Consider the following 27,398-nt stretch of genomic DNA (forward strand, 5'->3'; position numbering starts at 1 on the left):
TGATTCTCATATTTGCACAACAATAAAAAGACAACTCAAACAAGAGCTAGAGATGGTTCGCTATCAGTAATGTACAATTTTAAAACTTTCTTCAAAATAAGATCACACCATCCACATAAAAACAGGGTTTGTTCACATATTTTAATACAGTTTTTGAACATTTCAGTTGATTCTGTTTGGCAATGTAAAAACTATCCGTAAAAAACAAACCCCAGAAAATAACCCATCCCAGGCATTTAATTTAACACAAGGGTATCACATTAAAATGATGACATACAGTGCCCTCAGAAAGTATTCAGACCCCTTGACTTATTCTTGACTTATTCCATATTTTGTTGTTACAGCCGGAATTCAAAATGGATTAAAGTCTCACCACCTCTTCCACCAAGTGAAAGCACATTTTTTGAAAATGAAACATCCAATTTACATACATATTCACATGTCCGAGTCAATACTTTGTAGAAACACCATTGGCAGCGATTACAGCTGTGAGTCTTTCTGGGTAAGTCTCTAAGACGGGGCGGCAGCGTAGCCTAGTGGTTAGAGCGTTGGACTATTAACCGGAAGGTTGCAAGTTCAAACCCCCGAGCTGACAATCTGTCGTTCTGCCCCTGAACAGGCAGTTAACCCACTGTTCCTAGGCCGTCATTGAAAATAAGAATTTGTTCTTAACTGACTTGCCTAGTTAAATAAAGGTAAAAAAAAAAGAGCTGGATTGTATTATTCTAGCTTGGTTAAATTGATTGTTGGTCATTGCTAGACAACCAGTTTCAGGTCTTGCCATAGATTTAAGTATATTTAAGTCAAAACGTCTTGGTAAGCAACTTCAGTGTAGATTTGGCTTTATATTTTAGATTATTGTCCTGCTGAAAGGTGAATTAATCTCCCAGTTTCCGGTGGAACGCAGACTGAACCAGGTTTTCTTCTAGGATTTTGCCTGTGCTTAGCTCCATTGTTTCTTTATCAACCTGATAAACTCACCAGTCCTTAACGATTACAAGCATACCCATAACATGATTCAGCCACCACTATGCTTGAAAATATGGCAAGTAATGTGTTGTATTGCATTTTCCCCCAAATATAAGACTTTTATATTCAGGACAAAGAGGGAATTGCTTTGCCACATTTCTTGCAGTATTACTTAAGTGCCTTGATACAAACAGGATGCGTGTTTTAGAATATTTTTTATTCTGTACAGGCTTTCTTTTCACTGTCAATTAGGTTACTATTGTGGAGTAACTACAGTGTTGTTGATCCATCCTCCGTTTTCTATCACTGCCATTAAACTCTAAATGCTTCAAAGTCACCATTGACCCCATGGTGAAATCCCTGAGCGGTTTCCTTCCTCTCCTGCAACGGAGTTAGAAAGCACGCCTGTATCTTTGTAGTGACTGGGTGAGTTGATATACCACCTAAAGTATAATTAATAACTTCACCATGCTCAAAAGGGATATTTAATGTCTGCTCTAAATATATATATATATATATATATATATATATATATATATATATATACAACCCATCAATCAATAGGTGCCCTTCCCTACGAGGAATTGGAAAACCTCCCCGGTCTTTGTGGTTGAATCGATGTTTGAAACTCCCCTGTGTGGGGGTACAGAGATGAGGTACTCATTCAAAAAGTATATTAAACACATAACATTCCATGCAACTTGTGAAGCACATTTTTACTCCTGAACTTATTTAGGCTTGCCATAACAAAAAGTGGTTGAATACTTATTGACTGAAGACATTTCAGCTTTTAATTTTTGTTAATTTTTCATTCATTTGTTAATTTATGAAAACCTAATTCCACTTTGACATTATGGGTTATTATGTGAAGTCGTCATAAAAACCATCTGTGTAAATCCATTTTAAATTCAGGCTGTAACACAACATGTGGTGAAAGTCAAGGGGTATGAATACTTTCTGAAGGCACTGTAGTTTAGCAGTCAGTGACATTCAAAGCTTTCAGTTACAGCATTACTGTATCCTTAGAATTCAATGCATGTTAATAGTTGATGGGACGATATTGACAGTCCATACATGTTGTAGTCTATCATTTGTTTGACACATTAAAATGACTCAATAGTTTGTTCGTTGTTGCAGTCAGTCCCTTCAGTTGCTTTGAACTGTGGAACACATTTTCAGTAACATCAGGAGTGGTTATTAAAAAGAAAATAGACAAAATACAAAAAGTGCAAGTTTTCATTCAGACATGCTTTGAAATCAATGTAAAAAGGAGAGAGAATGCAACAACGCAGGCTCTTTCAGGAAGTAGACAGAGAAGCTTCATGCTCACCCTTTTGATTGGGTACACAACTAGGAAGGAGTCGTGTGATTGGCATTGAGAAAGGACTCATCTTTATATCTGTGCCATTATAGCAAGCTCAATTTTTATATAGTCAATTTTCTTCACGATTGGCTGATCCTGGTTGGTCATCAGCCAATGAAGTTGGAAGTCCCTCCCAGTTGACTACATTAAAATGGTGGAAGCCCTCAATGGCACTGCCCATGCCAAAACGGCCTTTTGGCCACTAGAGGCCTCTATCATTTTCTATGGTGATTGGGTACGCAACCAGGAAGGGGTGAAAGTCAATTTAGTGGAGAACAACGTTCAGAGCTTTGCAGATAGAAATATAAGAAATATTAAAAAACAGACACATAGTTTGTGTGGTGAAGAGAACGACATCAATCTCTTATAAAACATTCTGAAAACTCTGAATGTTGTACTTTTCTGAATATAATCTGTCTGAGTAGCTTGGATGTCAGTCTGAATCTGATTTTATCCGACTTGAGCTCGTCTTAGCATTATAAATAAATGGATAAGGAGTCCGACACCCAGGTTATTGTAGCAGAGCAAAAACCAAAAGAGCTACGTTGTTACCAAAACGAGCCCTTAGAGGAAGAATGAGGCGAAAAAGAAAAAAAACTACAAACAAAGCAAAAGCAGCAGACAGACATCCCAAAGAAAAAGGACATGGATACTGGAGGAGGGATGCACTGATGTTATCTACAGCCTGGGCTTAGTTGGGAGGACTGAACAGCACACCTATACCAGTCTTCATTCTCGCATCGTCGACCACTCAGGTGGAAAATTGCAATTGCTCCAGAACAGAGCAGCACATATTGCACTTAGATGTACGCGGAGGGTGAACATCAGTGGTATGCATGTCAATCTCTTTTGGGTCAAAGTTGAGGATTGATTGACTGTGTCACTATTGGTCTTTGTGTGAGGTGATGATGGGTTAAAAAGGTACTGAACTGTCCGTTCAAGCAGTTGGTACACAGTTCAGTACCACTCAAGACATGCAGCCAGAGGACTCTTCATAGTCCCCAGGTCAAGAAATGAGGCTGGGAAATGCACCGTATTAAATTAGAGCCATGACTACATGGAACTCTGCCACCCCAGGTAAGATTATCAGACAGCCTTAAAACCAGATTAAAAAAACACCTCACGACGCCGACTGTGGAGACAGACATTTTTATGTATTGTATATTATTTGTTTTTTGTTTCGACCCCAGGAAGAGTAGACATTGCCTTGGAAGCGCCTAATTGGGGATCCTAATAAAATACTTTTCAGAGTCAACTTGCCGACACATTGTCACCCAGTTTCATCCATGTAGAATCTGTGGTAGAAAGTTTAACCCTCGAGGGACAGTAGTAGTCCACCGCCTTTGACAGTCATTCACGTCCCCGTAGTCTCATTACATTACCCACAATCCCCCAAACCCGACACCTGGGTACATCCATAAATTACTCCACGGGTTTTCATAGGCCTTAAATCCCCCAATCGTAGGTCCTTTCCGGTTCCGTCAGCCCCCGCATGTTTCTCGTCCTCACCACTTGAAGTGGTAGTTGCCGCCGGACTCGAAGGGGTTGAAGTGGAAGGGCCGTCCTTGGCCACCCTGACCCCCTCCTCCACCCTGCTGGCTCTCTGGGTCCAGGGGGTCCTCGCCCGAGTCAAATTTCTGACGCTTTTCTACAGGGGATGGAGAGATGTGGGAATAAGCAACAAGTTAATCTTGTTTCCAGCTAGGTTTCAACAGAAATGTTGATTCCTGAAAACAGGATGTCATCATACTGCAAATAGGTTACAGATTCCTAAATACAATCATACCAGGTATACATTTTCCAATATGGGAGGGGTTAATAGTCCTCTTATCTACAAGCTTGACGAACACTATCAGGTGCTTAAACAGTAAAGTACAGTACCTGGGTCGGTGAGCACCTCTTTAGCAGAGGCGATGTCGATGAACCTTTTCTCCGCCTCCTTCTTCTTTGCCTCCTCCCTGAAGTTGTCAGGATGCCACTGTTGGGCCAGCTTCCTGTACGCCTTGATGATTTCCTGTTTGTTGGCACTCCTGGAGAAAAATAACATAAGCTAAGGTAAATGACTGTTTGAATACAAGGAGCAAATGCATGCCAATTTCCCTGAGGTTATCACGGAGGTTGGTGAAAATGATTTAAACATCATGAACTTCTCAATTGTCCAATTGCTTAAAGATCACATATAGACAGTAGATTATGTCAAGGAAGGAATTATGTTTTTAAGAAATATTTGAACAGAGCTCCCTTCTCTAGGTCAGTCATACCTATTGACACCCAAGATCTTGTAATAGTCTCTCTTCCGGGAGAGCTTGAGCAGTTTCTGGGCTCGCTCCAGACCTTCCCTGATCTCATTGTTCTCCATGTCAAACTCCCTCGCTTCCTGGTAGTCTTCCACCGCTAGAGACGTAGGGAGGGAGAGGTAAAGAAAGGCAGAGACAGAAAAAGATCAAAATGGATACTTGACAAAGCTGGCACTACGATCCCACTGGGATTTGACTGCAGTAAATCAGGACATTTACATATTTGACATGTTAGTCATTTAGCAGACACTCTTATCCAGAGCAACTTACAGTTAGTGCATTCATCTTAAGATAGCTAGCTGAGAACCATAAATCAGTCATAGTAAGTACATTCTTTCTCAATAAAGTAGATATCAGCAAAGTCAAAGCTAGTAAGAGAGGAAAAAGTGTTAGTTCAGGCTTTAGACTGGCTCCTGGCTACAAACACGGGGTTACATGGCAAGTTTGTGTTCCCCTGAGCTACAAAAAGCCCACAAGTAAACAAAGGCAGTGTGAGTACTTGAGGGAGTGAAAAACAAAGCAAAATAAAGTGTTATCATTCCATGCCATCATTCTCTCTGCTCCAGTACCGTAATTTCTGGACTATTAAGCGCACCTGAATATAAACCGCACCCACTGAATTATTTTTAAAAATATGTATTTTGTACATAAATAAGCCGCACGTCTATAAGCCGCAGGTGCCTACCGGTACATTGAAACAACTTTACACAGCCTTTAAACGAAACAAGGCTTGTAACAAAAATTTAAAAATTAGCATTAAACAGTAGCCTACCAAGAAAGTCACTATCTTCCTCCTCCTGTGCACTGAAACCACTGAAGCCATCTCCTTTGGTGTCGGAGTTGAATAGCCTCAGAATTGCTTCATCCGATGTTGTATCGTTTTCATTGTCGCTCTCGTCACTTTCATCCAGAGACAAATTCCCCGCTGAGCTCATGCTGCCCTCTTCAACACGCAGCAGTCCAGCCTTTCGAAACCCGTTGATGATAGTGGATTTTTTGACAATGCTCCATGCTGTCAGGACCCACTGGCAGACTTGACCATAAGTTGCTCTTCGCATGCGGCCCGTTTTAGTGAAGGATTTCTCCCCACTTGTCATCCAAGCCTCCCACTGAACGCCACCTTAAATGCACGATTTACACTGATGTCGAGTGGCTGCAAATACTTTGGGCCATCTGCTTTTCTTCCCTCTGAAAGCTTTTGTTGTCTTTTTGCACTGAGTCAGTTCCTCACGCTGCTGTTTCCAACGTCTTATCATCAACTCATTAAGGCCAAGCTCCCGTGCAGCAGCTCTATTTCCTTTTCCAACAGGCAGATCGATCGCCTTCAACGTGAAAGCTGCATCATATGCATTTCTCCGTGTCTTTGCCATGATGAGGGTGACAAAATGACTACCGTAATCAGAATGATGGGAAGTTTGAGTGCGCTCGATTTACGTCACATTATGTGACGGTGCTCAGTTTTTTGGCGGCATGAATCTTGTGAAAGCGGGAAAAATCCATAAATTAGCCGCGTCATTGTATAAACCGCGAGGTTCAAAGCGTGGGAATAAAGTAGCGGCTTATAGTCCGGAAATTACGGTAATAGCATGGAGAAATCTGTGGTTTAAAGTACTCAAGTAAAAAATACTTTAAAAGTACTACTTAAGTAGTTTAGGGTGTCTGTAGTTTACTATTTATATTTTTGACAACTTATACTCCACTACATTCCTAAAGAAAATAAATGTACTTTTTACTCCTTACATTTTCCCTGACAACCAAAGGTACTTGGTACATTTTGAATGCTTAGCAGGACAGGAACATTTTCTAAATTCATGCACTCATCAAGAGAACATCCCTGGTCATCCCTACTGCAGGGATGAGTGTTGAACTGTGCCCCTGGCTATCTGCAAATAAATAATACAATTGTGTCGTCTGGTTTGCTTAATATAAGAAATGTTTAATGATTTATACTTTTGATACTTAAGTACTTTTCAAACCAAATACTTTTAGACTTTTACTCAAGTAGTATTTTACTGGGTGACTCACTTGTACTTGAGTCATTTTCTTTTAAGGTATCTTTACTTCTACTCAAGTATGAAAAATTGGGCACTTGTTACACCACTGGGTGAAAGTACCTTTCTCGTAGTCCTGGTTGAGGATGAAAGCCTCAGCTCTGTCTCGGAGGACGTTGATGTTGCGTGGGTCTCTCTGGTGGGCTTCAGAACAGATGTCTATTGCCCTAGCAGTCATCTTGTTCTGGTGGAGAAAAATGGAACAACGTATATTAAGCATTATTATTGGGTTCCAGTCCATTAGTAATTACTCAATCATTAAGTAATATACTTTTTAAAAAGTTATGTGAAGTCAGAGGTAGTAAAATTATGAGAATTTGAACACACTACCAATGAATTTCTGACTTTAGTAGAAGAAGGCCAAGCTATTACTATAAAATGACTATGGCTGAGGCCATGGTAAAGGTCCACTCCATAGGTTAAATCTTTCTACAGTATGTGATGGGACCCACCTTGACCAGGCAGAAGCAGATCCTCTCATTGGCCTTGTTGGTGTAGTATGGGACATTAGGCTCTCTTCTCATCACCGACTCATACTTAGCTATGGCCTCCTGATACCTGAGAACAAACATTTAATAATATACATTTTAGAGCAACAAGACAAAAATACAACCACCATACAATAGTTAGAACTAAAATCAACCAAAGTGGATACAAATAGGTTTGGTGCTAAAACCTAAAATATAAAACTGTCAAAGGAACACAAGGAGTGAAATTATAAAACACAAAGCATGGGAACTGAAACATAAGCCCACATGGAGGGACTACCATTTAAGACCACATAGGAAGGCAGGAATTGACATTAAGGGTTGACCTATTGCCTGGGGCTGAGCAGTCGTACAAGTTGAGCCTGCTCTGAGGTTGCCCCATTTAAACAACCAAACTGCAAAGAATTCCAGCAGCCTAAAACAGGTTTTTCTGGTTCCTCTCCATTGTTTAAGTGAAAGGCCAAACATTTATGGAAGTCGGCAAGTAGAGCCTGCTCAGATTCTTTTTATTGAACAAAATACAAAGAATTCCAGTATTGATCTTTCTGATTCTGGTTCAATTCTTGGACCGACTCTCTTCTCTGTATACATCAATAATGTTACTCTTGCTGCTGGTGAGTCTCTGATCCACCTCTACGCAGACGACACCATTCTGTATACTTCTGGCCTTTCTTTGAACACTTTGTTAACAACCCTCCAGGCAAGCTTCAATGCCACACAACTCTCCTTCCGTGTCCTCCAATTGCTCTTAAATACAAGTAAAACTAAATGAATGCTCTTCAACCGATCGCTGCCTGCACCTGCCCAACATCATTACTCTGGACGGCTCTGACTTAGAATACGTGGACAACCACAAATTCCTAGGTGTCTGGTTAGACTGTAAACTCTCCTTCCAGACCCACATCAAATATCTCCAATCCAAAGTTAAATCTAGAATTGGCTTCCTATTTCGTAACAAAGCATCCTTCACTCATGCTGCCAAACATACACTTGTAAAACTGACCATCCTACCAATCCTCGACTTCGGCGATGTCATTTAGAAAATAGCCTCCAATACCCTACTCAACAAATTAGATGCAGTCTATCACAGTGCAATCCGTTTTGTCACCAAAGCCCCATATACTACCCACCATTGCGACCTGTACGCTCTCGTTAGCTGGCCCTCGCTTCATACTCGTCGCCAAACCCACTGGCTCCATGTCATCTACAAGACCCTGCTAGGTAAAGTCCCCCCTTATCTCAGCTCGCTGGTCACCATAGAATCACCCACCTGTAGCACGCGCTCCAGCAGGTATATCTCTCTGGTCACCCCCAATTCCAATTCAAAACCAATTCTTTCTTTGGCCGCCTCTCCTTCCAGTTCTCTGCTGCCAATGACTGGAACGAACTACAAAAATCTCTGAAACTGGAAACACTTATCTCCCTCACTAGCTTTAAGCACCAACTGTCAGAGCAGCTCACAGATTACTGCACCTGTACATAGCCCACCTATAATTTAGCCCAAACAACTACCTCTTTCCCTACTGTATTTATTTTATTTATTTATTTAGCTCCTTTGCACCCCATTATTTTTATTTCTACTTTGCACATTCTTCCACTGCAAATCTACCATTCTAGTGTTTTACTTGCTATATTGTATTTACTTTGCCACCATGAATTTTTTTTTTTTTGCCTTTACCTCCCTTATCTCACCTCATTTGCTCACATCGTATATAGACTTGTTTATACTGTATTATTGACTGTATGTTTGTTTTACTCCATGTGTAACTCTGTGTCATTGTATGTGTCAAACTGCTTTGCTTTATCTTGGCCAGGTCGCAATTGTAAATGAGAACTTGTTCTCAACTTGCCTACCTGGTTAAATAAAGGTGAAATAAAAAATAAATAAAATATTCCTCCACTATGTGTAGGCAAAAGGCAGACAATATATGCCACTTCTGCATGTAAATAGCTTATTTACATTTTCGGGCAAGAAGCTGATTAAACAGCATGATAATTACACAGGTGCACTTTGTGCTGGGGACAATAAAAGGTGATTTAAAAATATGCAGTGGTCACACAACACAATGCCACAGATGTCTCAAGTTGAGGAAGTGTACAATTGGCATGCTGACTGCAGGAATGTCCACCAGAGCTGTTGGCAGAGAATTTAGGAGTATTTCTGTCTGTAATAAAGCCCTTTCATTCTGATTGGCTGGGCCTGGCTCCCCAGTTGGTGGCTGCACCCCTGCCCAGTCATGTGAAATCCACAGATTAGGGACTAATACATTCATTTAATGTACTGATTTCCTTATATGAACTGTACCTCAGTAAAAACATATACACTACCGATGAAAAGTTTGGGGTCACTTAAAAATATCCTTGTTTTTGAAAGCAACACATTTTGTCCATTAAAATAACATACAATTGATCAGATATACAGTGTTGACATTGTTCATGTTGTAAATGACTATTGTTGCTGGAAACGACAGATTTTTTATGGAATATCTACATAGCTGTACAGAGGCACATTATCAGCAACCATCACTCCTGTGTTCCAATGGCACGTTGTGTTAGCTGATCCAAGTTTATCATTTTAAAAGGCTAATTGATCATTAAGAAAACCCTTTTGCAATTATGTTAGCACAGCTGAAAACTGTTGTTCTGATTAAAGAAGCAATAACACTTCTTTAGACTAGTTGAGTATCTGGAGCGTCAGCATTTGTTGGTTTGATTACAGGCTCAAAATGGCCAGAAACAGACCTTTCTTCTAAAACTTGTCAGTCTATTCTTGTTCTGCGAAATGAAGGCTATTGCATGCAAGAAATTGCCAAGAAACTGAAGATCTCATACAACGCTGTGTACTACTCCCTTCACAGAACAGCTCAAACTGGCCCTAACCAGAATAGAAAGAGGAGTGGGAGGCCCCTGTGCACAACTGAGCAAGAGGACAAGTACATTAGGGTGTCTAGTTTGAGAAACAGACGCCTCACAAGTCATCAACTGGTAGCTTCATTAAATAGTACCCGCAAAACACCAGTGAAGAAGTGACTCTGGGATGTTGGCCTTCTAGGCAGAGTTGCAAAGAAAAAGCCATATCTCAGACTGGACAATACAAATAAAAGATTAAGATGGGCAAAAGAACACAGACACTGGACAGAGGAAGGTTGGAAAAAAGTGTTATGGACAGAGGAATCTAAGTTTAATGTGTTCGGATCACAAAGAAGAACATTAGTGAGATGCCAAAAAAAAGTAAGATGCTGGAGGAGTGCTTGACGCCATCTGTAAAGCATGGTGGAGGCAATGTGATGGTCTGGGGGTGCTTTGGTGATGGTAAAGTGGGATATTTGTAAAGGGTAAAAGGGATCTTGAAGAAGGAAGGCTATCACTCCATTTTGCAACGCCATGCCCTACCCTGTGGACAGCGCTTAATTGGTACCAATTTCCTCCTACAACAGGACAATGACCCAAAGCACAGCTCCAAACTATGCGAGAACTATTTAGGGAAGAAGCAGTCAGCTAGTATTCTGTCTAGAATGGAGTGGCCAGCACAGTCACTGGATCTCAACCCTATTGAGCTGTTGTGGGAGCAGCTTGACTGTAAGAAGTGCCCATCAAGCCAATCCAACTTGTGGGAGGTGCTTCAGGAAGCATGGGGTGAAATCTCTTCAGATTACCTCAACAAATTGCTGCAAATTGAAGAATCTTTGACGAAAGCAAAGTTTGAAGGACAATTATTATTTAAAAGAAAAATCAATATTTAAAACCTTGTCAACATCTTGACTATATTGACTATATTTCTTATTAAAAAAAAATATATATATATATATCCCCCCTTCAGAGCAGGCTCAACTTGCATACAGTGGTACTGACCTCGCCTCCTCGATGTGCTCCTCGGCAGAGTCCAGCTGCTTGCTGAGCTTCTTCACCTGTTTGTAGTGGGACAAACAGTCTTTGTCATCCTGGTCCAGCTTCAGACACTCTCGGACGTGACTGCACAGAGAGAGATTTACATATAATGTAAAGCGGATTGAGATTCTTTTTAATTTTTCCTCCATAAATTTTGAAAGAGTGAGTATTCTTTACCAACTGACAAACCTCAAGTGCCACAATCAACCACAAATACAAAAACTCAAACCAATGTTGCTCTGAAGCCCAAAACCTCTTCATTTAAATGTATTTGCTTGATAAACGTGGTTGATTGTTTGCTTAAATCACACCTCCCTATTACTAATAAATTCATGGTGAGCGTACCCTAGTGACTCCTGGTGCTCTCCCAGGCTATAATGCAGGATGCTGAGCTTGAGGAAGGCAGCTCGGTTGTCATTCCTCAGCTGGGTGGTGGGAGTCAGGTCGTGGATGGCCCTCCTGGGATCTCCCAGGCGGATGTAGCAATCAGCTCGGAGCTCCCGTGACTCAGGGTCCCAGGGGGAGAGCTGAGGAGAAAGAGAGGTAAGGTCAGTGGTGTGAATTTTCCCTTTTTATGATTTGATACAAAGACTGTAGAAGTATAGTACAGCACTGTTTGATGATGAAGGTATTGTTTAGGTGAAAAGGCATTTCTTTCCATCCTCAGACTAGGCCCTGTGACAGAGGGAGCCCCTACCTCCATGACAAGGCCCAATTTCTAGGCCCTGTTGTGGAGCTAGCCCCTACCTCTACGACGCGGTCCAGCACAGTGATGGTGGTGCTGTAGTCTCCTCTGTGGTGGGCCGCGTGGGCCTCCTCCCGCAGCTCCTCCAGCTTGTTGGCCCTCATCAACTGGTCCCGTGCCTCCTCCTGGTCAGGGGAGCGATGCAGCTGAGGAGGAGAAGGAAGTAAATCAAATAGAAAGATCAAGTTTCTGAAGAAACTGTGACATATTTATTACAAGCTTATAATTGCTATAAAAGATCAATCATATCAGGTCTAAAAATACATATCCCCACACAACACATCAAGTCTTATCTAATCCTTCAGATTCTCTTTACTTCGCCCACATCACATAATTGCAGTAACAAAATGACAATGAATAAGATTAATGAAACATGAGACAGTGAAACGATACGATGGTATGAGCATTCGGAAAATACAGCAGTGAGATTTTGATTGAAAGAAGGATAAGGTAGAAATATATAGAAACATAATTAATAGTATGGTAGTAGTAGCAGCATTATAAACTCAGCAAAATAAGAAACGTCCTCTCACTGTCAACTGCGGCATCTCACAGCATGGACATTGCAATTTATTGCCCTGGCCACATCTGCAGTCCTCATGCCTCCTTGCAGCGTGCCTTAAGGCACATTCACGGAGATGAGCAGGGACCCTGGGCATCTTTCTTTTGGTGTTTTTCAGAGTCAGTAGAAAAGCCTCTTTAGTGTCCAAAGTTTTCATAACTGTGACCTTAATTGCCTATTGTCTGTAAGCTGTTAGTGTCTTAAAGACCGTTCCACAGGTGCATGTTCATTAACTGTTATGGTTCATTGAACAAGCATGGGAAACAGTGTTTAAAACCTTTACAATTAAGATCTGTAAAGTTTTGGATATTTACAAATTTATCTTTGAAAGACAGCATCCTGAAAAATTGACTTTTTGTTGCTGAATTTAGTTGTTCTATTTCTAAGCATCTAGACTTACCACAGTCTCAAAGTCCTCCCGAGCATCCTGGGTGTTGCCCTGCTTCAGGAGGATATTCCCTCTCTGCAGTCTGGCCTGGAAACATGGAGGCAGTTGGAGGGAGAGAGAGAGGGATGAATGTTGAAAGTAGGAGGAGAGAGAAACAATGAGGGAGGGAGCCAGAGAGGGTGACATGGGACACAAAGACAGAAAGATACAGGTAAACAGGCGGAGATAGATAAAGACAGAGTTAATAACAATATCACAACATTGTGTCCATAACTGTGATTTATCATGACAACAGAGATGATTTTATTGTTGATGACTGTCTGTGTCCACTTACAGCCAGGAAGTCTGGTTTGAGCTGGATGGCTCTGGTCAGATCTGGAAGGGCTGATTTGGACTTCCCCATGGCCAGAAACACAGCTGCCCGCTTGTAGTAGGTGAGGTAGTTCTTAGAGTCTCCCTCTGAAGGGAGGCATAGGGTTGAATACATTACGTCAGTAGGTGATCACATACTTTAGATCTAGCTATTTTCATGTGGCTACATTGATTACATGGCCATACATTGACTGAAAGTGTGTAGCTATAAATGGTCAATGTGTTTATCTAAGTGAAAGAGAGAGATCTGAAAGGATGCATGACAAAGTTGGCATACAACGATTCATCCTTTGGAAGGACTGTGTTATGCATTGCAGCAGCCTGACTTATTTTTAAGAGAGGGTACTAACGGAGGGAGAGACAGACAGACACAAAGGCTACAGACTGAGATCTAAGGATGTTTGAGTTATGAAAACGAGTGTCTGGTTGGTAACCTTACCCACTGCATAGTGGTAGTGGGACAAAGCCTCCGCCAGTTGACCAGCGGCCAACAGCTTACGGCCCATCTCCAAGTGCTGCTCAATCTCCACATGAGTTGCCCCCAAGACACCTGAAACAACACTTTGTGTGCATGAGCCTCTAAGGCCCCAAAGCAATACATATAGCTAGTTCAGCTAACCGCATAGGAACTGACTTTAATGCAGGAAACAGAGTATGTTTTGTTGGGAAGGGGGATATTCAAAAGACAAGTGGAAAAGCAGCTAAGTTACAGCCAAATGATTTGGGTAGCCTAGTTAGCCTACAGCTAGTAGCAGGCAATGGGGGAGGCACACCTGATCATGCTGAACCCTTTACAACCGGTCGTAGCTAAGGAAATGACTGAATACTTTAGTTACCGGTATTTTCTATGCACAATGCAGGCAGAACTTTTACAGCACAAAACACAAGCTAACTACCTTGACTGTCTTGTCTTACCGTCCAACTGGATGTCCAGAATGACACAGAGCAGAGACAAGGAAGACAGGACCCCGTTGAGACCTTTCCGTCGACCTGACTCCATACTTGAATACTTCAAACTTCTTCCGGAGCTGTATATTTCACGTCTCTAATTATATTGTACGCTATCATTTAAACTGTAATATCCTTCGTCGTTTTTCTTCCTGAACCTTTGAGGATAACAAGTGTTCCCATAGTCCGGTTAAGAACTAGTTCCGAGTGACACAGTGGAACGCCACTGGAAGGTTCCTGCAATTTCTTTGCGAAGGACAACACAAGTTGTTTAGACAACCAAGAGTGAGCAAAAATATAGCACGAATCTAATATATTGTTCCAATTTTCTCTACGTGGCATGCCATTGAATAACTTCGGCAAATGTCAACAATAGGTGGTTTCTTAAGTGAAACTTCAACCGGTCCCGTTTACTGGCCTCCTTCACTGATTCAACCGGCCTACATTTCTTTAGTGAAGTGCAGTTCGCGAATTGTTCATTCTTTTTGAACGATTCTTTTTACCGACTCGCGAGTCAAATTCATTTTCTGAGTGATTTTGTCGTTAGTTTAACTTGCTAGTGCTGGCGTCAATGAGTCCTTACAGCATAGGCTGGCTACACGCTCTTCCGGAACAGAAGCTCCAGAGACATGATCAAACCGCCAACTGTCTGCCATATACGCGCAAAGAAATAGATCATGAGCATAGCGAAGACAAATACATGTTTAGAACTGATCATTGATCTCATGGTGCAAGAAATAATATAAATAATGTATTATTGAACGATATGATGGACACAGCGTTGTAGAACCAAAACATACACAGCCTCAGAGCCACCTGCTCAACAAACCCGAACTCGAGAACGAATATTTTGGAGGGGCTGCAGTTCGCGAACGATATTGTGCTTATCACCCTCACAGCAATCACGCAATACATTCCGCAAAGAGTCGTTCACAATCTAGTCCGGGGACGGCCATAACTAGACCTAGTTTCAAATGTATCATTCAATAAATAATCTTTATTGTATGCCTAGAAATCAACAAATGTACATTGTTTAAAGCACACGTTTAAAAGTCTCAGTCACAAATTACAGCTCCATAAGCCCCCTTATGGCAGGGGCTACAAAACTTTTTCACTCGGGCCCCCTTCCAGCATTCCGGAACATCACGCACCCCTCTGCGCGCGCCACGTCTATTTCTATGGGCACAATCACTGTTCATAACACAAACTGTTCACACTCCTCTTGTTGGTGGACAGAACTTTGCTGGTTTAAAGCTTATTTCCTGCAATTCTTCACATTTTGTCATGGGACGCAAATAAAATGTTGCCGTTTTAAAGCTAATTTTCTTGCAATTCTATACATTGTGCCATGTCTAATGTGTATTCATGTAATATATGAATATAGCTATAAAAAAAAACTTTTAAAAAATGGGCAAGTTCATCAGGGCATTTCTGACAAGTTAAAAATAGCTATCTAAGATATGCAATGCCTAACATGACAAGAGGAGCTGATGATGCACTACCCAGTTATGAAATTGCACCTTGAGATGTGAACGAGAGAGCAAAATTACGTTCTACTATTACGACTTTCAAGAGTAAGTTTAAAGACGCCCCCCCATGGTGAACGAGAGGCTTGTAGAATCGTGACTCTTTCGAGTTTTCAGTTCATTATTCGCCAGTTGGGCAGTAGGGGGTCATGTGTGCTCTGGTCATAAATTAAATAAATTAGTCGAAAGATTCGTTCTTTGAACGAGTCGAAAATATCCGAGTCAGTAATAAGAGCCGAATTCCATGACTCATTTATGTGCGGTGAGTGGCCACTGGCCAGTCCTAGCAGCACACATCCTTGTTGCCTACAAACGTGGGGCGGTCTCATTGGTTGAACTATTTTAACTCGTACACGAAACTCCCATGTCATTGTATGGTACAGAATGCTGTCACTGCACAGGCAGGCAAGCCATACAGTGGAAATACCAGAAATAATCACACAAGGAAATTAATTGATAGGCCTACCCTGTGTCTAATGTTCTGTGGTAATAATAAACATATGTTTGACGATGTTCATTCCTTATTAGATATAAAAAAGGAATTGTAGTATTTAAAGAGGAATTGTATTGGTTGGAATTATAAAAAACTAAAACAAACATTCAGAACGGCATATGACCACTGCACCAGCAGTGTAGCCACGTGTAGGCGTTTGCCTACTCAGTTTGATCTCAGGTCTACCCAAAACATTTCCCAGAAATGATTTAATATAAATAGTGTTTTATCTAATCACATTTTTAAAATGAACGCATGTGAGATTTATTTTCTATTGGTAATTTTATTATAATGTAATTGGCTTCCGACTATTAGTTTAATTTTTTTTAATCATACCTCGTTTACCTCAACAACCTGGCAACCTCACGTGGCTAAACTTTGTAGCACATAAGCTAGCAAGCTCTACCATGCTGGCTTACTTGAATTGACTTACCAGCTAAGGTAATTTAGTAGTTCTAGCAATGAAAAACCAATGTCGATCGCTAGGTTTAAAAAAATTTAAAAAAAGATGTCTGGAGGAAAAGGAGTGTGTGCCAGAAAATAATTTGGATCAATCTACTGATAGCTTCCAGAATGAGACATTAACAGGTGGCGACAGGATAGAAACAACCGCAATCGCCATCACAACCGCCAATGCCACGTTGAGCCAGGCATGCTTGCCTACCCCACCGTCTCCTCTCGTTCTTGATGCTGCGGGCAGGGGTGAACCTGCAGTAGGACCACCGACAGTTTTGTCTGCCGTTGATGAACTAGCAAAGTTCCCTTCAAGTATGATAAATGGCTAATCACGATGCTTCTCTTCAAGGTGGTATGACCAGTTTCTGTGGATTGAGTATAGTAAAGCAAAAGATGCAATTTATTGTACCTTTTGTAGACACTTTCCTGGGGCAAATGTCGAATTCAGATTTATACAAGATGGATTTACAAACTGGAAACTCACAAGAAATGCTTCCTGCAAACACGAGAATAGTAAATGACATGCTATTGCACTTGCAAAATTGGAATCCTACAAGGCAACCCATGGGCCTAGAAGTCGTGGGACTGTGTTGAACCAAATCCATGGTGATGCGAACATGGATTTTATAGAAAGAAACTGTGCACATGTTAAAGTGGTCATAGATATTGTTCTAATATGTGCAAAGTAGGATATTCCACTCAGAGGTCATAGAGAAACTGAAGAGGGAATCAACAAAGGTAACTTTTTAGAAATCTTCAATTTCATTTTTGCTGAGTAGTGTTGGAGGCTATTTTGAAAATGACATCGCCGAAGTCAAGGATCGATAGGATAGTCCAATTTTATGAGGGTATGTTTGGCAGCATGAGGGAAGGATGCTTTGTTGCGGAATAAGAAGCCGATTCTAGATTTAATTTTGGATTGGAGATGCTTAATGTGAGTCTGGAAGGAGAGTTTACATTCTAACCAGACACCCAGGTATTTGTAGTTGTCCACATATTCTAAGTCAGAAGCGTCCATAGTAGTGATGCTGGACGGGCGGGCAGGTGCAGGCAGCGATCGGTTGAAGAGCATGCATTTAGTTTTACTTGCATTTAAGAGCAGTTGGAGAGTTGTATGGCATTGAAGCTTGTCTGGAGGTTAGTAAACAGTGTCCAAAGAAGGGCCAGAAATATACAGAATGGTGTCGTCTGCGTAGAGGTGGCTCAGAGAATCACCAGCAGCAAGAGCGACATTATTGATGTATACAGAGGGAATTGAACCCTGTGACACCCCATAGAGACTGCCAGAGGTCCGGACAACAGGCCCTCTGATTTGACACACTGAACTCTATCTGAGAAGTAGTTGGTGAACCAGGCGAGGTAGTCATTTGAGAAACCAAGACTGTTGAGTCTGCCGATAAGAATGTGGTGATTGACAGAGTTGAAAGCCTTGGCCAGGTTCGATGAATACGGCTGCACAGTAATGTCTCTTATCGATGGCGGTTATGATATCGTTTAGGACCTTGAGCGTGGCTGAGGTGCACCCATGACCAGCTTGGAAACCAGATTGCATAGCGGAGAATAGAGGTCGAACGATTAATCGGAATGGCCAATTAATTAGGGCCGATTTCAAGTTTTCATAACAATTGGAAATCTGTATTTTTGGACACCAATTTAGCAGATTTTTATTTATTTTGTTGTATTTTTTTACACCTTTATTTAATCTGACTTGCCTAGTTCTTATTCTTATTTTCAATGACGGCCTAGGAAGGGTGGGTTAACTGCCTCCTTCAGGGACAGAATGACAGATTTTCACCTTATCACCTCGGGGGATCCAATCTTGCAACCTTACAGTTAACTAGTCCAACGCAATAATGACCTGCCTCTTGTTGTACTCCACAAGGAGACTGCCTGTTATGCGAATGCAGTAAGCCAAGGTAAGTTGCTAGCTAGCATTAAACTTAACTTACAAAAAACAATCCGTCATAATCACTAGTTAACAACACATGGTTGATGATATTACTAGATATTATCTAGCGTGTCCTGCATTGCATATAATCTGACTTGGCATTCAAGTATCTAAGTATCTGACTTAGTAGTGTTAGGCAGAAGCAGTCGCGTAAACATGAATTCAAACAGCACTTTAGTGCATTTTGCCAGCAGCTCTTCATTGTGCGTCAAGCATTGCACTGTTTATGACTTCAAGCCTATCAACTCCCGAGATGAGGCTGGTGTAACCGAAGTGAAATGGCTGGCTAGTTACCGCGCGCTAATAGCGTTTCAAACGTCACTCGCTCTGAGCCTGTGGTTGTTTCCCTTGCTCTGCATGGGTAACGCTGCTTCGAGGGTGGCTGTTGTCGTTGTGTTTCTGGTTCGAGCCCAGGGAGGAGCGAGGAGAGGGACGGAAGCTATACTGTTACACTGGCAATACTAAAGTGCCTATAAGAACATCAAATAGTCAAAGGTTAATGAAATACAAATGGTATAGAGGGAAATAGTCCTATAATTCCTATAATAACTACAACCTAAAACTTCTTACCTGGGTGTATTGAAGACTCATGTTAAAAGGAACCACCAGCTTTCATATGTTCTGAGCAAGGAACTTAAACGTTAGCTTTCTTACATGGCACATATTGCACTTTTACTTTCTTCTCCAACACTTTGGTTTTGCATTATTTAAACCAAATTGAACATGTTTCATAATTTATTTGAGGCTAAATTGATTTTATTGATGTATTATATTAAGTTAAAATAAGTGTTCATTCAGTATTGTTGTAATTCTCATTATTACAAATACATTTTAAAAAATTGTCTGATTAATCGGTATCTGCTTTTTTGGTCCTCCAATAATCGGTATCGGCGTTGAATAAAATCATAATCGGTCGACCTCTAGCGGAGAAGGTACGGTGGGATTCAAAATGGTCTGTGATCTGTTTGTTAACTTGGCCTTCGAAGACCTTAGAAAGGTAGGATAGGCATAGGTCTGTAGCAGTTTGGGTCTAGAGTGTCTCCCCCTTTTGAAGAGGCGGATGATCGTGGCAGCTTTCCAATCTTTGGGGATCTCAGACGATGCGAAAGAGAGGTTGAACAGGCTAGTAATAGGGGTTGCAACAATTTTGGCAGATAATTTTAGAAAGAGAGGGTCCAGATTGTCTAGCACGGCTGATTTGTAGGGGTCCAGATTTTGCAGCTCTTTCAGAACATCAGCTATCTGGATTTGGGTGAAGGAGAAATGGGGGAGGGCTTGGGCAAGTTGCTGGGGGGGTGCAGGGTTATTGACTGGGGTAGGGGTAGCCAGGTGGAAAGCATGGCCAGCTGTAGAGAACTGCTTTTTAAAATTCTCAATTATAGTGGATTTATCGGTGGTGACAGTGTTTCCTAGCCTCAGTGCAGTGGGCAGCTGGGAGGAGGTGCTCTTATTTTCCATCGACTTTAGTGTCCAGAAATTTTTGGAGTTTGTGTTACAGGATGCAAATTTCTCTTTGAAAAAGCTGGCCTTAGCTTTCCTAACTGCATGTGTATATTGGTTCCTGACTTCCCTGAAAAGTTGCATATCGCGGCGGCTATTCGATGCTAATGCAGTACGCCACAGGATGTTTTTGTGCTGGTCAAGGGCAGTCAAGTCTGGAGTGAACAAAGGGCTATATCTGTTCCTGGTTCAATTTTTTTTAATGGGGCATGCTTATTTAAGATGGTGAGGAAGGCACTTTTGAAGAACAACCAGGCATCCTCTACCGACGGAATGAGGTCAATATCCTTCCAGGATACCAGGGCCAGGTCGATTAGAAAGGCCTGCTTGCTGAAGTGTTTTAGGGAGTGTTTGACAGTGATGAGGGGTGGTTGTTTGACCACAGACCCATTACGGATTCAGGAAATGAGGCAGTGATCGCTGAGATCCTGGTTGAAGACAGCAGAGATGTATTTGGAGGGCAGGTTGGTTAGGATGATATCTATGAGGGTGCCCGTGTTTACGGATTTGGGGTTGTACCTGGTAGGTTCATTGATCATTTGTGTGAGATTGAGGGCATCAAGCTTAGATTATGGGATGGCTGGGGTGTTAAGCATGTCCCGGTTTTGGTCACCTAACAGAATGAGCTCTTCAGATCGATGTGGGGCAATCAATTCACATATGGTGTCCAGGGCACAGCTGGGGGCAGAAGGAGGTCTATAGCAAGCGGCAACAGTGAGAGACTTGTTCCTGGAAAGGTGGATTTTTAAAAGTAGAAGCTCAAATTGTTTGGGCACAGACCTGGATAGTAAGACAGAACTCTGCAGGCTATATCTGCAGTGGATTGCAACTCCGCCCCCTTTGGCAGTTCTATTTTGTTGGAAAATGTTACAGTTAGGGATGGAAATTTCAGCATTTTTGGTGGTCTTTCTAAGCCAGGATTCAGACACGGCTAGGACATCCGGGTTGGCAGAGTGTGCTAAAGCAGTGAATAAAAATGCATACTGCCTCCAGCTCAAAGTGGTGTTTCGCGCTGAAGAAGCGTGCCTTCCGTTGCCTATGCATTTGCATGGCAAATGGGAAGTGCGTTTCAATAATTGTCCATCTCACAGTTCAGCTATCTGAGCTTTGAGCACTAAATGGATAAGGGCATGGCATGCAAAGGCCTTTAGGCTGAAATCCAATTTATGCTTGATCTGGAAATGTGGTCGGAGGCACATGTGACGCAATTGTGGAGCCCCCTTAGGCATGTTGAGGCCAAATCAAGCTCCTTACCGATGCGCCTCTCAAAATGTTTAACAATGCGAAGGGCTCTGTATAGCTCCGCATTGACTTGATTGGTTGATGGTAGGTGGGGGCGGGAGGTCCTGTATATACACTAACTCACTTCAATGACAAATTCCTTCACAATAGTCCTGCTCCGCTAAGCGCAAGAAGTATGAAAGCCCTGACTTCTGAGGCTACATCGCAGTAAATGCTGTAAGGCCACTTCAGAGGTTTGATTGACCATGCAGAGCCTTTAATAGCCCCATGGATTTAGTCATTTTAAAGTATATTGAATCCCTCCCCCCTAATTTTTTTATATAAAAAAATATATATATATAAGAAATAGCGGCCAAGAAGTGCTCCGCATATGTGGGAACTCCTTCAAGACTTTTGGAAAAGCATTCCAGGTGAAGCTGGTTGAGAGAATGCCAAGAGTGTGCAAAGCTGTCATCAAGGCAAAGGGTGGCTACTTTGAAGAATTTTCTTAACACTTTTTTTGTTACTACATGAATCCATATGTGTTCTTTCATAGTTGTGATGTCTTCACTATTATTCTACAATGTAGAAAATAGTAAAAATAAAGAAACCCTTGAATGAGTAGTTGTGCCCAAACTTTTGACTGGTACTGTATGTCTAAAATACTCAAACCACCAGCAGGTGGGATAGGCTGTATGTTTGACACCTTTATACAGTACAGTATAAAACTCTCAATAGATATTGTTTAGGGAGTGGTCAAAACGTACATAATTGTTACCAGGAGGAACATGGGGGAGGGTCATGCGTTTTGAATTTCAGTCATGGGGAGGAGGGTTTTGTATTTTTTAATTTTTTATTTATTCTGGGGGAGGGTCATGCAATATGTAATAGATGAAATGTCATATTTCTCAGTGTTTTGAGAATTATTTGCTTAATATAGTATCTCGATGTGTGCCCGATTATGCCCCACATCCCTGATTCTCTGCTTGGTGTGAAATTATCAAGTACTCCTAGTGTAGTCTCAATAAAATGATCCATAGCCTATACCCCACAAATTCAAGTCTGGACCTCGAAGCCAGTTCCACTGCATTGTTCTCCTCCTAAACAGGGACTGATTTAGACCTGGGACACCAGGTGTGTGAAATGTAATTACCAGGTAGAATAGAGATCCAGCAGGCTCCGGATCTCATAGGGTAAGGGTTGAGTACTACCCTTGGCCTATACTACAGGCTATAAGGAGAGCATGCTTGGACAAGCACAGGGCAAAGTTATGTTTCTAAGAAAATATACTTCCCAAGTTTTTGTGCTGCTGGGATGATGTATATTGAACTACACTGCAATGGGATAGACATTCTGAATTATGAGCCCCGGCTTGCCCTGCTCTGGCTGATGTAAACCCTGTCGTGCTGCCTAACCAATGACTGTGGTGTGTATGGTGGCATTTCAGGAGGCCAGTCAAGGCTTCTTCAGATAATACATTTTTATTTGTAAAAAGAATGCAATATCTGTGCAAGCGACTAGGCCTACTGATGTCCTGTTCAGTTTGAGAGGTAGAACACTTAGATTAGGACTGGAGGTAATCTTGCTAATGCTATAATTGATTTTAATAAAATCAATATGTTTGGTTTCCTAATGAAACTATTTGTCAGAGTTACTGACCTTTTACAATAAGCCATATTCGAGTCATTTACATAACTTACATTATTATGAAGCGACAGCAGCGCATGGGTGTTGGGTAGGTTCATTCGAGAAGGCCTAATTCATTTATACCGTTTTTGATTTGACTTTAGGCTAATAACAAGAGGGCTTTGTGTTGGAGACTATTTCTTCCTATTCAAGAAAAAAGAGGTAGGCCTACCTGTTTGACAGACGAAATTATAGTCTACTATCCATTGTCAACCAATTCCTTCAGTCACCATGTACTCCTTAAATATCTGCGTCATTGAAGAGCTTGGTGTGTTAAATTAACACCAGGGCTCGAATTGAGGGGGTATGCGAGGGTATTGTGGCTTTTGTTAAAGAAAATGGCTAAAAGCATAGGACCGGATTTATATAAAGCGATCTACATATAACAACGCTTTAGTCCGCAAAGCTTTATGCTAGAAACAACCTGTAAAATGCAGGGGGAAGGCGTGACTCCGATGCACGTGGGATGTCTTTGGTTTGTCTCTATGACATTGACAGACAAAAAAAGACTTTGCTCGGGAAGGAATGTGTGATTCTGTCACTATCAATTGACGTTCGACATTTCAACAGGCTATTAAACAACATAATAATTCTAAATCAGTCAGAAGCAAGCCAGGTAGCCTAAGAAGAACAACAATTAATTATTTAGGCTATATTATGATTTCAAAGCTATAGCCTGCCTATACATTTTGCATTTAGGCTGTATACAAAAAAAATATTCCTTACTATTGAATAATAAAACTAAATGCCTTTATTCTACAGTGCAGTCATTTTAACAGTACCTTTTGAATTCACTTTTAGAAACATGAGTTTGGCCGGTCTTTGGTTTGAGGATCATGCAGTGAGCTATGCATGCCTAGTTTGTTCATTTAGAATACTGTAGCAGATGCTCTTGTATTCCCATGCCCTAATCACAGACAACACAAAACTATTTTGTAACAACAATGGCATGGAATAAAATAGAATAAATAAGAACATTATTTCCCAAATGAAAAAAAGTTACAAGTGCATATCGCTTTTTCTTGAATTCATTAATGATCAGTTGCTTCAGTTGTAACTGGTTCTGTTGCACTACATTTCTACAATTAATCGATAACTTTAGCACTTTTCCTATCATCATTTTTAACAATACCCTGAATAGAAATGAAAACGTCTCCGGTGCTGCAGCATGCGCTCATTTGTTGTCATGCTCTTTTGTGGTGTTAAAAAAAGATTCTGCTTGTCTCCAGTCGTGTAGAATTGCATGAAATGCATTTATAAAAGGCATGTTTTTCTCAGCCCGAAAATAAGAGATTCAAGCAGTGTTTTTATTATAATGTATATCTTTTCACCCCTACCATTGTGTGCGGTGGTCTGCGAATCCACAACCTTCTGGCTACTTATAAAACGAAGAACAGTTTCTTAAACTGCATATCTAAGGCTCTGGCCTGTCCTATGATTGAGGGTAAATGGTAGGCATGTTCTCTGCTATCCACTTAATGTTTTAATTATTATTGTGGGTATAGGGGTTGGTCACTTGTTTTTTTTTACGTTCAGGGAGGGTCGGGTAATATATTTTACTGAAGGGAGGGACATTCATTTTCATTTAAGTCCGATTTTTCTCCATTTATCCCTCATAAATAACGTACAGTCCCTTACACCTTCTCAGTAGCTGTGCGTGTAACAGTGTCTGGTAGGTTTGACACATGGTGAATGAAGGTGATCCACAGGGTCCAGTGGTGTGCCCTCTCTTTCTCAGACATAGGCGTCCTGGCCGTAGGAAGTGGCAGCCTGACTCCGTGATGGTGCAACTCCAGAGTACACTCTGCCCCTGGGCTCGTACGGTCTGAGGAAGGGAAAGAAGAGAGGAAGAATGGGTGAGGACACATAGATGTGGATCAGGAAGGATACAGACACACACATACATACACACAGTATCCACCGAACTCACTGTTTCTCAGACGTGCCCAGTTTGCAGGCACATGTCAAACATGACCCTCCAGTGAGAGCAAGAACAGCCGAGCACCAGCCAATGTAGAGGCCCTCTCCGATTTCATACCTGCAACACACAGTACGTCCTACAGTAAATCAAGTTCATAAACAGGCTTTGGAAGTGAGACTGCTCTTCTGTCTAAAATACAGCAGAGGGCAGCAGTAGCCTCATTACTGCAGTTGGAATAGGCCAACAGTCTCCTCTCACTTACTTTATCCCGGGATAGAATGGGTTAAAAAAGTCCTGGGTGATGTTGAAAGCATACCAAGACACTGAGATCATTGTGCACAGGCCTGAGAGAGAAATTGCGAGAGAGCGAGAAGTTAATTGTGCACAAATTGAGATTTGGCAGCTATAACACATAGAAACAGTAATTATAGTAAACTTGAGCATGCCCAGTTACCTTGAAGAAAGAAAAGCACACCACCAACGCCAACTATTCTACCCTTTAGAACCATGTCCTCTCCGGCCGCTTTAGAACACTGTACCCCGACCAGGGTGGCGACGAGCCCGATAGATCCAAAAACGACCGCTGCAATCATCAATGCTCGAGACGCCTGGATGTATCCTGCTTAAAAATAAAGACAAATTGTACAATCAATATTTAATAGGGCTATTATATGTTTTTTTAATATACTGTAATAATAAATACAATGATTATCAAATTGGTTTCCTATGTGATTTGTACAGAATCATATTGAGTAATGCACATTTTAATTGGCACACTTGAAACTAATAATTATGATAAATATTTAAGGATATGATGTATTGAAACAGCCTTCTGTTTTGTTGAGTAGGGAAGGTAAATTGGCACAATCAAATACCAGAATTGTGTAGTATTGAACAAATTATTTGGCAGATTTTTATCTTAACCAATTACATCTTGATTCCACCTAAATGGATTGATTATTTATGTCGTTCTTGGATAATCATATGTTTAACCACAAAGGAAAAAGGTCAAAGTATTGCCTATGGGCCTTTACATAGTTTAACTACAACAAAACAATATCAAACATCACAGGCAATAAATGGATTTACTCTTCAAACATTGTTGCTTAATTTCTCTATTGCAATTGTTCTATTTTTTTTATTGACAAAGATTCCTATTATCTTGTGGTGCACTTGCCGTTCAGGGCCAGTAGAGAGGGGAACTCGCGGCAGTTGTGGACACCAGTTGAGTCCGTGGCACAGGACATCCATAGGTTCTCATAGATGTTCGAGGTAATGATGACGTTCCCGTCATCCGTTGAAACCTTCCAGTAACGGTTCGGTATAGCTATCCCCACCATCACCCATCCTATGAACCCAAGCAGCAAGCAAACAACCTCCAGTATAGGATCCATTTAGATTGGTCAAGTAATTGGTGTAAATAAAAACAGAAGGAGAAAGAAAAGAGAGAAAAAAATAGGATATCCTATCGTTAGCTTGTAAAATATAAGCATATAGCTCCACAGGATGAAATTCTGTTGAGTGTCTGCTCCCCTTCTTGGTCACGATTGTGTCAGGTTGTCAATGAGCAACAGACATGCTCAGTGATTTATCGTTGCCTACCTGTGTTCTCTCCCACACCCTCATAAACACACACACACACAGACACACACACACTTGTATTTGCTACATCATGGGGAAACATGTCTGGGAGGTGCCTGACAGGGACTTTCTCAAATGGTCTAGGGACATGATCCAAACTGATACACGTTTCTTGTGCTTCTGCAATCTTAGAAATTGCTTGAAATATCAAGATATTATCATATTAACCACACCTGACATTTCACATCCTGCTGAGTACTTGTCAGATAATCCACCCTAATGAGGACCAGTGATGTCATTACTATTTGCATTTCAAAGTGTGACATCACTGTGGTACTGCAGGGGACCAAGCTTCTGGTGTGTCTTTGCATTGCGTTTAATGGTTTACAACATTCTAGAGGTCGACAGATTATGATTTTTCAACGCCGATACCGATTTATTGGAGGACCAAAAAAGCTGGGCGATTTTTTAATATTTTTTATTTGTAATAATGACAATTACAACAATACTGAATTAACACTTAACATAATACAGAAATAAAATCAATTTAGCCTCAAATAATGAAACATGTTCAATTTGGTTCAAATAATGCAAAAACAAAGTGTTGGAGAAGAAAGTAAAAGTACAATATGTGCTATGTAAGAAAGCTAACGTTTCAGTTCCTTGCTCAGAACATGAGAACATATGAAAGCTGGTGGTTCCTTTTAACATGAGTCTTCAATACACCCAGGCAAGAAGTTTTAGGTTGTAGTTATTATAGGACTATTTCCCTCTATACCATTTGTATTTCATTAACCTTTGACTATTGGATGTTCTTATAGGCACTTGTAGGCACTAGTATTGCCAGTGTAACAGTATAGCTTTCGTCCCTCTCCTCGCTCCTCCCTGGGCTCGAACCAGCAACACAACGACAACATCCACCATCGAAGCAGCGTTACCCATGCAGAGTAAGGGGAACAACTACTAGAAGGCTCAGAGCGAGTGACGTTTGAAAC

General features: G+C 41.2%; 2 protein-coding genes across 2 annotated transcripts; both read right to left on the reverse strand.

The window, feature by feature from the left end:
* Positions 1–120: 120 nt before the first annotated feature.
* Positions 121–14,962, reverse strand: LOC115138055 (dnaJ homolog subfamily C member 3-like). The gene is made up of 12 exons (XM_029674453.2): positions 14,039–14,962; positions 13,563–13,673; positions 13,086–13,210; positions 12,764–12,838; positions 11,804–11,947; positions 11,402–11,583; positions 11,021–11,140; positions 7,133–7,238; positions 6,744–6,864; positions 4,594–4,726; positions 4,214–4,362; positions 121–3,980 (listed from the first exon to the last, which is right to left on the reverse strand). The coding sequence occupies exons 1-12, from the start codon at positions 14,121–14,123 to the stop codon at positions 3,838–3,840; spliced, it is 1,494 nt and encodes a 497-aa protein (XP_029530313.1). The 5' UTR covers positions 14,124–14,962; the 3' UTR covers positions 121–3,837.
* An 8,672-nt stretch (positions 14,963–23,634) lies between these two features.
* Positions 23,635–26,440, reverse strand: LOC115138056 (claudin-15-like). Its single transcript, XM_029674454.2, has 5 exons — positions 26,000–26,440; positions 25,277–25,441; positions 25,085–25,166; positions 24,832–24,939; positions 23,635–24,726 (listed from the first exon to the last, which is right to left on the reverse strand). The coding sequence occupies exons 1-5, from the start codon at positions 26,214–26,216 to the stop codon at positions 24,636–24,638; spliced, it is 663 nt and encodes a 220-aa protein (XP_029530314.1). The 5' UTR covers positions 26,217–26,440; the 3' UTR covers positions 23,635–24,635.
* Between the last annotated feature and the right edge of the window lie 958 nt (positions 26,441–27,398).

Source organism: Oncorhynchus nerka, linkage group LG12 (assembly GCF_034236695.1).
Source record: "Oncorhynchus nerka isolate Pitt River linkage group LG12, Oner_Uvic_2.0, whole genome shotgun sequence".
NCBI classification, from domain to species: Eukaryota; Metazoa; Chordata; class Actinopteri; order Salmoniformes; family Salmonidae; genus Oncorhynchus; species Oncorhynchus nerka.